Below are 12493 nucleotides of genomic sequence, written 5' to 3'. Positions count from 1 at the left end.
TAGTGGAGTAAAGAGTACAATATTTGCCTCTCAAATGTACTTGAGTAAAGTCATGAGTACTCCCCAAAAATGATACTCGAGTAAAGTACAGATCCTTTAAAATTGTACTCAAGTACTGTACTCAAGTAAATGTACTCCGTTACTGTCCGGCTCTGGATATGCAACCATAATGAATTGCAAAGTGGAAACATTCTGTGCTTCAATGTTCATTATGTGCTTCAATGCATTCAAGCATCACATTTAATAAATAAATACATTCAAGTAATTCAATATGGCTTTCTGTGTTTATGACGAATATACACTTGGGTCACCTCAAAAATCTGTGATATTTTCATGTAAATAAATCAAATAATCTAATTTGAGGATTCAGCACGTTTGGGTCTGCAGTCATGTCAGCCACTTATCATAAAGCAAATGAGAGGCAACAACAACAGTGGTATCAGACTTTTGGACCCCAATGTCTTTCTCTAATCAAGCGTGGCAGAAGTCCTCGTGAACTACGTGAACAACGCGGTAGGTGGCAGTATGGGTCTATTTACTGTAGTGCATTGTAACTAACCAGCGGAGAAGGAGAACACCTGACAGGAAGTTTACAAATGTACTTTTCCGCGATGATTTTCCCGCGCGCTTAAAGATCCCCCAGTCAGTTTTCAGCCAACCACACCAGGAATAATGGACGAACTATATTTAGACAACATTGATGAATACATAAATGATCATAATAAAATAGTAAGTTCATGCATTTTCAATCATTGTTGAGCATTTAAAGGAAAGCGCCATGAACTATATTTACCTAGGTAGGCTATCTGTCAATCTCTAGGCAGCGATGACATAACTTACTAGGTTGGCAGTTGGTTATCCTTGCTGTTTTGTTTGCTGTTGTTGTTAGCCAAACTATTATTGAGCAAGTGGCCCAATAAGGATCTTCTGTAACGTTAGATAGCCATAACTAGTTTTGACAAAATCGTCACATCAAAAAAAGTAACCAAAATAACTTCTGTGATGTGCAACTAACCTAACTACATCCTTCTAGAGAATAAAGATGTAAAATGGTCTGTCACAACTGAAACGTACACAATTGTCTACATAAACTGCCAGCAACGTTTTAAAACATATGCTGCAGATTCTTTGATGGTAGGGGTGTAGGGGAGACATGTGGCTTGGTCTTATTGTTAGCTCTTATGAATTTTTATACTAACCTGTGCATTGGCTTTTGAACAGGTGACATATAAATGGCTAAGTCTTGCCCTGGGTGTCCATGTCAACATTGCCAAACAGTAAGTAAGGTTACTTACTGCGTTTAGTGGATTTCAAAGAAATACAGAAAAATATAGTTTGTCATCAATGTCAATGTGTTATGTGACAGGATGCTTTACCATTACTTGGACCGGTGTCGAAAGGATGGGTCAAACACTCAGCTTCATGCCACCTACCTTGTCTCTGGAAAGTGTGTTCAGAACGGTAGCTTGGTGAGTCTGCACTTCTTACTTACCTACACAACCGACACAATATTAACATGGTCTTCACTCCATGAGACAAAGGGATTCAAGACTGACTTGACACATTGAACATTCCTTGACACATTCATTTCTAAAATAATAAAATCACTTTAGGAAGTGAATACACTTGGTTTTTTGATGGACTGCCAGTCAACAACATGCTTTAAAAGGACACCAGGCAACATTTTTGTGTTAATTAATCATCTCCGTAAGTCGGTATTTGGTTAAATGACTCATTAAAGGGCGAATGAAGACTCTCGCCCGCCCCTACTGCCTGTAGGAGGAATATCCCTCTTGCAAGTTCGGTGTACCCGACCCGCCGACCTTCAGTTTACATCCTGCAGGCTAACAAAACGCTAGCAATTGTTGCAAACGTGTGTATAATGGCAGAGCCGGCGAAGAAGCAGCGAAAACCCCTGACGGAAGATGCAAAGTAAAGGAAAAGAGCTTCAGACTGAGCTAGGGCTCGCACATGTATCGACACGTACAGACGCTTGCCCGGTGTCCCTTTAAAACAGCACTAAGATTTGCTTTCAGGGGCCTCCTCAGTTGAGAAGCACAATAATAAACAAATTATATGCGTCTTTTGCAACAAAGTATGAACATAACTCTGATACAATATAGAGGGAATGCACTGACAGCAGTCTGTAGAAAGAGATCTCTGGGATCTGTGTCTGCTTGCCTGCATGTGTGTGTCTGTTCCTACCAAACACCAAACTTCCTATGGCTGTTTTACAAGCAATTAGACTTGCTTAGAGTGTGGCAGAAGTGCCGTTCGCCCTATTAAGAGTTTATGTGCCATCGACATGATTTTGCAAACATTATTTTAAGGTAAAAAAAAAACTCTTTAGGGGCCTTTAACAACTCTTAATTTACAAGACATCTATCTGACAACTGCAAAGAGCCCTTATCAGAAGACAGAACGGCAAAACATGACATGATTTCTAACAATATAGCCTGAGTACTGCACTGCTTTGGTCAGCTTCTCTTCCTCAGGGGAAATGTGTGGCTCCTGAACTCCTAAACTCGCATTTGCACTCCTTGTTTCAGTACGCATTGCCAGATAATCTCTGATCAGCAAAATATTCTTGGGAACCTACTGTAATCTGAATGTGTTTATGAACTAGCCCCCACCGCACACACACACACACAGACACACATCACTCTTGAAGTGACCTTGCCTTGCTTTGGCAGCCCTCTGATTCGATTCCCCATTGTGAAAACGGAAGTGTTAGACTCGTTTTGTAATAGTTGATATTGTGTTTTGGTCTTGTTCTAGTGCCACAAGGTGTCTGTGGTGCGTGAAGACAAACTTGAAGGTAAGACCATTGTTTTAAAATGTCTTAACATTTCCTTTTTAGTCACAGAAGTCTCTTAATAAACATTCCCTTACAAATACGATATTTGCAGTGTTGCTGCTGTTTGCAGTGAGATACCATAAGTACAGTATGTCACACGCATTGCATGCAAGACCAAGATGACTTGGTGTGAATTAAATTCAGTGTTTCTACAACTACAGATATGAAGTCCAGGATGGAGCCAGCAATCAGCATACATGTGTACAGCATTCAGAAAGCTGAGATAAAAGACAGCAGTACTCTTTACAGTACAGACTATGATGCCGTGAGAGATAATCTGAAAAACTGCAACAAGTAGGTGCAAACTGTAATTCTAAAACAAGGTTGATTTTTCAGTAGTACCTTTTTATTCAAGTATTTTGTCTTTTGGCGTAAATCGTTGTACAGTAATGCTCATTTCATGTCGCCTTGGCCATGTTTTAAATTGAGAAGATAAGGCATTGTGATTCTAAATTCTTAAAAATATTTTACCTGTATGTAACCTGCGTTATGTTGAACCTGCGCGATTCAGCCCTGCACACGCCCGGACTCGAACCCGCGAAACAGCAGCACCTCGGATCGGGAGGCGAGCGCGCTAACAATTGAGCCAGTAGCCCAGGCTACTGGCTCGCATGCCAGCAGCACTCTTGAGGCGTTGGGGAGTGAGGTTTACCAACGTTCCACAAGCACAGCTAAGCTAGCTGGCATCCGTTACATGTAGTCAAACTGAAGTTTAGCTAAAGAACAAGACTATCAGCCAGTTTTGAAACACCTGTTTTTTCTGACGGATTCTTCTTTGGTTGGTTTTCCAACAGTCCTAAAGTAGTTCCCATACATGTTCAGCACTGGTTGGCTGTTTCCACAAGCGTTATAAGTATTTTGCATGTAAGGTTTTGCATGAAATACGTTTCTTTTTGCATGGAATGATTTTATTGCCAATTACATTTTTTCTATTTAATATGTGGTTAAGGGTGTAAGAAAGTGTAAGAAAGACCACTAGCGTTTAAAACGGGCATTGCAGTCCAATATGAAAACATTTGAAAGTGTTAAGTAGGCTAATCTGGCAATCCAAAGGTCAAAATGCTACTAGTGGTGTGATTGGTAAATTGATGGAGGCAGGCCATAACACAAACTCAAAACATAAACAGTATTTGCAGGCGAAAATAGAGGTTTGAATTGTGAATATCCTGTCTGCACCATTGTTGTCAGTGAAGCCAGTATTTGAAAATAACATGTTTCTTCAATCTCTGATAGCATCATAGCAACACAATGTATGTCGTACGTACAGCACCTTTAATAGTGTGCAATGAGAGAAGAAACACTTTTCTTTGTATTACTGCTGCTGCTTGAAAGCAGTGTCATCCACCATCCAGTGTCATCTGGTGTCAGTGTCATCCACAATGCCTGTGGCATATCTTGCAAATGAGAATCGTCATAAAGCACAGTCAAGACACTTAAAGGGTCACCCCTCGTCCATGACTCTAGCTTATGGTCATACTTAACATATCTAAAACCCATTTAACACCGGATTTCCCCTTTAAAGTTAGAATATGAATTGGCTCTGAGAAACCTGTTATCCAGGTGATATGAAACCACTGATGTCACTTATTTCTATTTCTATTTTATTTTGTAGGTACAGTGCAATCCATTGTGCTGCTGCCGTTCCCATGACCACTGCAGAATTGGAGTTAATTCAAGAAATACAACGAACCTCATCCCCAGAAAAAGTCACAAATGCTGGATTAACTGCTCAAGCTCCAGTTGCCAAAACTAATGTTAAAACGAGTAAAAGCATTATGGGGATGTTTGCAAATAAAAAAAGTACTGTGAAGAGTCAGGGGTCCAACATAGAAGTGAAAGTGGAAAAGAAAGAAGATGCACCTTCGGTAGTTGTTTATACTGAATATTTGAATATAATATGTTGGCATTCAAAAGCTTTGGGTCACTTAGACATTTCCTTCCCTTTTTCTGAATAGGAAAATGAATAGGAAGGCTAGACATGGTTAGAAATAATGACAATATAATGACAAGTTTAGATAGAAGAGAATGGCAAGGTTTGAAATAATGATTTAGAATGGAAATAATAATTGTGCCCTATAAACTTTGCTTTCTTCGAAGAATCATTAATTTGCTTTTGTTTGGAAAAAAGAAAACTTCTTAGTGACCTCAAACTTTTGAACTGTAGTGTTTGTAATGGGCATGTATTATTTTTGTATGTAATGGGAATTTACTGTATGTAGCAATCATGTTTGTTTACTGATACAGGTTGAGGCCGTGGAAGTTAAACCTGCAGGCATGGCGAAGTTTTTCACGAAATCAACAAGTAAATAAATTCTCTACGTGTGTGTGTGTGTGTGTGTGTGTGTGTGAGTGAGCGAGCGAGCGCCCATTCATGTGCTGCCTGTGTGTGTATATGTGTGTGAGTTTTTGTGTGTATGTGTAAAAGTCAAAAAGTGTAGGACAGAATTATATGTGAGACAAAATAAGTAAAGCATGTAGTGTCTGCACACTAGATGTGATGATGTGGGCCTAAGCCATTCCACAGACCCTGGTATGATGCTGATTTCACTAAAATGATCTGCTTATTTAAGTTTTTCAATTTAAACATTTTTTGTTGAATAGAAAAACAGGACAAATGCATCAAGACAGAAGCTGAGCAGTCGTCTCCAGTGGAGAAAAAAGATCCAGAGCTGCCATCCAAATTGGATGATGAGAAAGAGAAGGGACTTGGAGATTTTAAAGCTAAGAGGGAAAACAAGGATACTAGGAGGTGAGTCTGGTGTTCTTACAGAACTAATTACTCCAGTGTGCTTGCTGAACTACTAGCAGTTTACACTGCAAGCTAGATGTAGGTGTGAAGGAAATCTAAATGAATCAATTCTAATAATCTGATGTGAAGTAAATGGTGTGTTTAACAATGGATTTTTGTATCTGTACACTTAAACCCTTAAATTGGAACCGAAATGTAAAAATATGCTTTGAACCGCCGTAATACCCACATACACATCACTGCTGGTCTACATTGCTATATGTTTAATACCCACATACATCACTGCTGGCCTACATTGCTATAGGTTTAATACCCACATACTGTACATCGCTGCTGTTCTACATTGCTATATGTTTAATGGAATTCTATCCCTACCATTAACTGGAAGTCAGACAGATGACTGAAAAACACTTCGGTTCTGGGCAGAATTATCTATTACCATAGACTTTATAAATGTCTTTATTTGTTATGAGTGAATGTCTACATTTTTAAAAGTGTACATTTAAGGTAGAATGAGAGGATATATTTTATGTCTGTATCTGCAACAAGTAGGCTATCACAATAAGACCAATGAGCTGATTCTAGCACAGGAGACATCTGATAAATTGTGTATGAAATACATCATGCTCGTTATCAAGTGTTCTTTGTTCTCAATCAGCTGTGGCACAACTGGTTAAAGCGCCTGTACTATATTTGGGTCCACATGCCCATGGGGACCTGGGTTAGAGTCTGACCCGGGTCATTTCCTGATTCCACCCCATCTCTCTCTTACTCACTTCCTGTCACTCTCCACTGTCCTGTCAAAAGAAAGGCAAAAAAGCCCAATGTGTATATGTATACACATGTATATATATATATATTTGGCAGCCATCGTCTTACCTAATCCCCTTTCTATGTTATTAGTAAGACCAAGAGGCCTGACCTCACGGATAGCGAGGATGAGAAGATAGAGACTGGCAGCCAGAAGAAGAAAAGGCGAAGGATAAAGAAACCGCAGCTCGATAGCAGTGATGACGAAGGTATGAAAAATCAAGCCTATACATGAAAGGGCTTCTAATATGGAGCAAAATTGGTTGTTAATTAAAACTGATAATTTGTCAACCGTGACAGATTTACCGGCTAAACCTGCCGTGATAACAACAGAAAGCCCAGAAAAGACAACGGAAAAACAACCCATGGCAACTCCAGAAGTAAGAATTTAAACATTGTTTGTAATGTAATGTCATTTTTTTTGTTTGCCTTTTTACAAACATATGGTCGTTTTCAATATATATATTGAACCATTTCTTTCTACAACATTCGAGAACCCTTTTGCAATTAAATAAGCACATAATGTAATCTGGAAACTGTAGCCCTGTTTAAAAAATCAATGCAACTGATCTCAGCTGGTATTCTGTCTGTAGTGGAGTGGAATGGTGGAATGGGAATTTCTAAGTGACCCCAAACCTTTGACCGGTAGTCTGTGTGTGTGAGTGTGTGTGTAAATGATTTATATATCTATATATCTAATATTTTATACAGGTCTCTACCGGAGGAAAGATAAGGAAGAGGAGACGAGTTTTAAAGCCAAAAACGTTTGTTGATGAAGAAGGCTGCATCGGTACAATGTTTTCCATTTCATTTTCCTTTGCTGACTTGGTGAAAAGTATTCATGTATCCATGTGCTACTCAAGTGAAGTAAAAATGAAGTAGCTGACATAGATTTACAGTATTAAGATTAATGCTGATCAGTAAAGCAAGTCTATAAATGGCCATCCGAAAAGGAATTGTGAATACTACCGATACTGTATTTTTATAATTTCATAATGTTAATCAGTGTTAATTATCATTTCAATATGTGTGTATGTGAAATATTTTTTTTATTAAATAAATGTATGGCCTCACATCTCACATTTCAGTGACTGAGAAAGTGTTAGAAAGTGAATCCTACTCTGAGGATGAAGAGGTGGAAACCAGCAAACCGAAGGCTGCGGTCTTCCCATCATTCCCTGGGAAGAAAGATGAAGGAAGGAGAAATGCGAAGAAACCAGCCGCAGCTTCAAATAAATCTTCAAAACAAGCCTCCATCACGGGATTTTTCCAAAAGAAATGAATTTTCCACTCCTGTCCCTCCATTAGCTGTTTGCGCATCTTGTATGTTGTATCACGCAATAAAGAGTTGTTTGGTCAAGACTGTAAATTCTGCTTGGATATTGTGGATACATTAAACGTTCAGTTTATGTCATTCATGCAGAAACAATGTGGTTACACTACTTAAACCCAGTATCCATTTTGAATTCATTCATAATATTATAGTTTTCATAATGCTGCATAAGGATTGACAAGCCTTTATAACTATTTATGGTTATGCATATATATTTAGCATCAACAGTAATGACTGTGCTATTACAGGGTTTTAGCATATGGCCTTTCAGTTTAATATATCAGAATGCATAATAAGTCTTTCACTTTCACCTTAGCCTTAATGTGAGATGCTGTTAAATCGCTGAATACTTTCTATAATGCCATATGTGACTTAGGTAGGGCTTCCACTACATCACATAGTTTAATATAGGGTGCCATCTTGTCCATTCATGAGCAGTTATAGACTTTTGTCAGATTATATGATGCATTATCAATATGTTATTGACATTCATGTGTGTATAGTGCTCTACTGATACTGGTTTAAAAAAATTGTTGCCTAAAATTGGTTTTGATGATTTGAATGGCGAGTAGGTGGTCCTTATTGTAGGATTGCCCCCCCCCCCCCCCCTTTTTCGGTCATGGATATGCTTTGAAATAATCCTGATAGTCTTGAATACATTGATAATTGCCATATATTTAAATGTACAATATACACAAAGGAAGGCAAAACTATCGTTTTTTGTGTGTGCAGGATATTGCACCTGTAGAAATTATGCCTTACTGCCTTATTGAGCTCTTAAAAAATTATATTTGACATCAAATGTCACATTACCATCAATGTTTCATGTATGAATGCATTATACTGTATGTTTAATAAAATGTACTGCTCATGAAGTTTAGTCCCTGTGTCATGGTCAAATACTGTAAATTCTCTAATCCCGGGGGCCAAGCAGTAAAGGAGCATTACAGTTCTGAGTTCTAGAATATTACATCATCCTGGCAGAAACGAAGCCCTTAAAGACACAAGTGTTTTTTTTTTTTTATTATTATTTATACATTGTTAAGACTTACCATGTTATATGTCTTGTGTCAGATATCTGGATTATTTTACATAATAAAGGTTCAGAAATAAGTGCTTGTGGAAAATATCGCATGTCTTAGTCAAATATGCAGGTTTGCCAGATAAATGATAAGGGGCGAATGTATTGATGCACCAGCACCACTGTCCTTGGCATGGATCCCCAAAAATTTCAAACGAAAAAAAACAAAAACAAACAAAAACAGATGCATTACATTACAGATGGTTCGATTAAGGCATTCACCAATCATGGGGATTATTCAACCTAGTTGTTGCACAGCCACAATGAACTACCGCTGCTTCGCTATGAGCATCAACATTAACTTAATATACACTGATGATATACTGGTTCGTTAGTGTAACTGTGGGACTACAGCATAGACTCAATGCACACTGGCTCATGACCTTACGATTGGTCCAGCGTAGGATAACTTGCATTGGAGCCTTTTCAGATTTCTGTGTGTTTGTCCAATTAACTTCACCAAATTTAAATAAACTTCCAATTCACCCACAAAGGCATTTTTCCAGGTGTGGTGATCAACCTTGAGTTAGGATGTTTTCAACTGGTTCCCTTCCTGCCTTTTTTTTTATTTTCACACATGATCTCAAATCCTCAGTGAGCCTATGGAATAAGGACATTGATTTAATGTCAACTTAGTTTTCAGGTCTCCAATCCAAGCACTAACCAAACCCACACCTGCTTAGCTTCAATCATTCAAAAAGGTAAAATGTTTGAACAGATTTGAATCCAGAGACTGTACGTGGGTGGAGTATTTTCAGACTTTATTTTTTTGACCAGAGTTGCCTACAGTCAGAAATGAATGAAATAAACATGACAAATGAAGACCAGTTTATATTCTGTTTAACCATTACAATAAACATTGAAATGTGTAGATAAAATCATTTGTACCCTGAACATAGGGTGTAGAGACAACAGTGACCGCCTGATACTGCCCAGGTAGCTTACATGCTTCAGTAAATACAAGGTATCCAATAATATCACTTCATCTTGATACTTTGGAGTGTAGTCATCATCATATTTTCCATGACCATATGAAATGTTCCCAATATCAATTATATTATTGATATTCAGGTTTTTGTGAGGATGTAAATTCAGCTCAGCCCTCATCAATTGAGAAATGGTTAGGAAGGTTAAAACTGAATACACATAATTCTAAAATGAATAATCAATTTTCATCAGATTTTCTGTGAACAGGGTAAATATACCAAATGGAATTGTTTGCAAACATGACATAAGTACTAGAGTGTTTACATCACTTTAAATTGGGGGTATTTTCACAATCAGGGTAAGCAATTTGTTTCAAAAGGCTTCAAATGAAACCTTGAAACCCATTGATGTTTTTGAGGATAAATCTGTTAAAGGATTAACCGTAGCTGACCTAAACTTCGGCAAACTGACCTAAACTTCGGTAATATGACCTAAAGCGCTGCATTTGCATCTGTCTGTTGACAGCAGATAGCCAGCAAGTGGCAATAGCATTGACATTTCGGTGGAAGTTGGTTTACACAGTAGGGACATCTTGTGGGCTATAAATGGGCCAAAGTCGATAACAGACATATAATTCTAGATTCTAGTCACTAATAATAGACATAGGCCTACAATTATCCAAAATAATCACATATTTCGAGGTACAGATACACTGTATATGAGTATTCTCAAGCGCTTACCGATGGGCACTTTGGGCACTTTTTGTGTAGGTAATTTGAGGGCATCACGAAGGTGCTGCCATTGGTTAAAATTATATTTCTGCTCCACAGGGCAGGTTACAAACAATTTCTCTTGTACAGTGTAAACCACTTTTCTCAGGTATAAAAGATATAAAAAATCATTTGTACATATAATAAATCTACAAAGATCAGAGGCAACGGGTTTTGTTCTGTTGTCTTTCCTTATTTTATGTAAAAAACATTTTCTATAGTTATAATTGGATAATAATAATAATAATAATAATAATAAACAATTAATACACTGACCTTTATCTGTACAAGTTAACAAAAAAGCCTCAACCAAGGTTCAGAGTTGCATGGTAAGGAATGTGTTATGGGTGATTTTGAAAAACAAACAAACAAACTAACAAACCAAAGGTGGAAACCAAAAACCATTAAACCATAAAACCTAGGCTATTCAAAAGTCCAATTTAATTTATTTGTGCCTGAAGGTGAGTGCTGTTTAATACATAACACACTCTCGGGGGGGACAGCATTCTCTGAAGCCTCCTGAAGATAAATAGAATACACATAACACAAAACACCAAATACAAAAGGACTGCTTCACTGCTTGGTGAGTATGGTTTGTAACTTGTCATAGGACCGTTTACCTTTTAGGGTCATTCCAGCTCAGTTTCATCTGCACACTTTCTGCTTGACCATTTAAGATTTGCCCGTTTCATTACTTTCAAACATAACCCATGTGCGAAATATCAGTCCAGTTTGAATCTCTTAATGAAAATAGTCATTGACACAACAGCCAATCAAATGACACCTCTCCTGTGCTCCAGAATCAAATGCTGAAGCTGAAATTGTTTCGGGAAAGGCCACTATTCTGCCACTTTGTCCATTTTCAGGGCCTTGACTGTATGGACTCTTTTACTGTAAGTGCACACATCGCAAGAGGACCATAAGGAGCAATTTGCTGAATTTGACAAATAGAGAACTGGATTACAATTGTGGACTGTAACTTTAGGGCTTCAAGATTTAACATCTGCATTTCCTGTTTGAAGCAACTTAGAATTTGTCTTCAAGAAGAGTGCACTTTGCATATACGTAAAAGTGCACTTAATGGGTTGTTAAGTAAATCCAATTTAAAACCACTAAAATTGGAACTGATCCGATATATAACACATGGAATATGATCCTCCAGTAGATCTTGATTGTAACAAATCTGAAATGGTAATGCGTTAACATTTTATTATATTCATTAACTGAGATAGAAATAACCCTTAAACAGTCCCTGTGTCTTATCTAATATGTTATCTATCGAGCATTATAGTCGCAGATCCAACGAATGTGCACATTTTTGAGGGTGGAGGGTTGCATGTGTGTGTGTGTATATGTGCACAGTCACTCTAGTTTCCTTGGGTAACATGTGTCCCTGGCACTACACTTATTATGTTGTACCATGGACATAAACTAGCTGAGCCAGTCGTTCTAATGCTTAATCCTTCCTGTGTGATGTCATTCACATGAGTGAGGACAGATCCATTCCTATTACCAAACTTAGCCTGGAGGCCGGAGCAATCTTAGAGCGTACTTCATCTACCTGACACAACCAAGGTAGGCTACCCAAGGACATCTGAGTGAGCATGTGTGTATATGGAATGGGTCATGGCTTTATGGGTAGGACCTTATTGCAGGCCCCTTGGAAAAACAGACATGAGTATTTAGAGACAGAGGGGTGAAAGGAAGGAGTTCAGGAGAGTCGTTACTTCTCCTCCCCACCAGGAGGTGACTTCTGGGTCTCTGGAATGCACTCGTGAGGGTTGGTGGACATGACGAACCCTGGCAGGCAGTTGCACTTGTAGGAGCCCTCACTGTTGACGCATTCTCCATTCTTACACAGTGCCACCTTGTCATTGATATCTTCACACTCGTTTATGTCTACGGTTTCAAAAAAGACAAGCACAGTAGTTCATTAGCACATGACAGTGTACCACGTAGATTGTAA

The 12493-nt window shown here is 38.3% G+C and overlaps 2 protein-coding genes across 3 annotated transcripts in view; one reads left to right on the top strand and one right to left on the bottom strand.

Moving 5' to 3' along the window:
* The first annotated feature begins 577 nt into the window (after positions 1-577).
* Positions 578-7785, top strand: pold3 (polymerase (DNA-directed), delta 3, accessory subunit). 2 transcript variants are annotated; one of them, XM_048270719.1, is made up of 12 exons: positions 578-729; positions 1222-1277; positions 1367-1469; positions 2779-2818; positions 3019-3151; positions 4470-4725; positions 5102-5159; positions 5459-5606; positions 6510-6625; positions 6717-6796; positions 7128-7206; positions 7505-7785. In XM_048270719.1, exons 1-12 carry the CDS (start codon positions 673-675, stop codon positions 7696-7698), a joined length of 1320 nt encoding a protein of 439 aa, XP_048126676.1. In that variant the 5' UTR covers positions 578-672; the 3' UTR covers positions 7699-7785. The 2 variants fall into 2 exon arrangements, with proteins under 2 accessions (XP_048126676.1, XP_048126677.1); XM_048270720.1 differs by having other exon boundaries at positions 579-729; positions 4470-4722.
* A 1785-nt stretch (positions 7786-9570) lies between these two features.
* LOC125283987 (latent-transforming growth factor beta-binding protein 2-like) overlaps positions 9571-12493 on the bottom strand; it is a 93648-nt gene continuing 90725 nt past the window's right edge. Inside the window, exon 38 of the mRNA XM_048227618.1 lies at positions 9571-12426. Coding sequence (XP_048083575.1) covers positions 12251-12426 — 176 coding nt within the window. The 3' untranslated portion in view covers positions 9571-12250. The remainder of the gene's footprint in view (positions 12427-12493) is intronic.

Source organism: Alosa alosa, chromosome 19, assembly GCF_017589495.1.
Source record: "Alosa alosa isolate M-15738 ecotype Scorff River chromosome 19, AALO_Geno_1.1, whole genome shotgun sequence".
In the NCBI taxonomy this organism is placed as follows: Eukaryota; Metazoa; Chordata; class Actinopteri; order Clupeiformes; family Clupeidae; genus Alosa; species Alosa alosa.
This window is presented reverse-complemented; position numbering and strand designations above follow the sequence as displayed.

Bases quoted from the DNA above. Each gene is read 5' to 3' on its own strand.
- pold3 (XM_048270719.1), top strand. From the start codon at position 673: ATGGACGAACTATATTTAGACAACATTGATGAATACATAAATGATCAT. The intron at 3,152-4,469 runs GTAGGTGCAAAC...TTTATTTTGTAG, and splicing joins AATCTGAAAAACTGCAACAA to GTACAGTGCAATCCATTGTG. The intron at 6,797-7,127 runs GTAAGAATTTAA...TATTTTATACAG, and splicing joins AACCCATGGCAACTCCAGAA to GTCTCTACCGGAGGAAAGAT.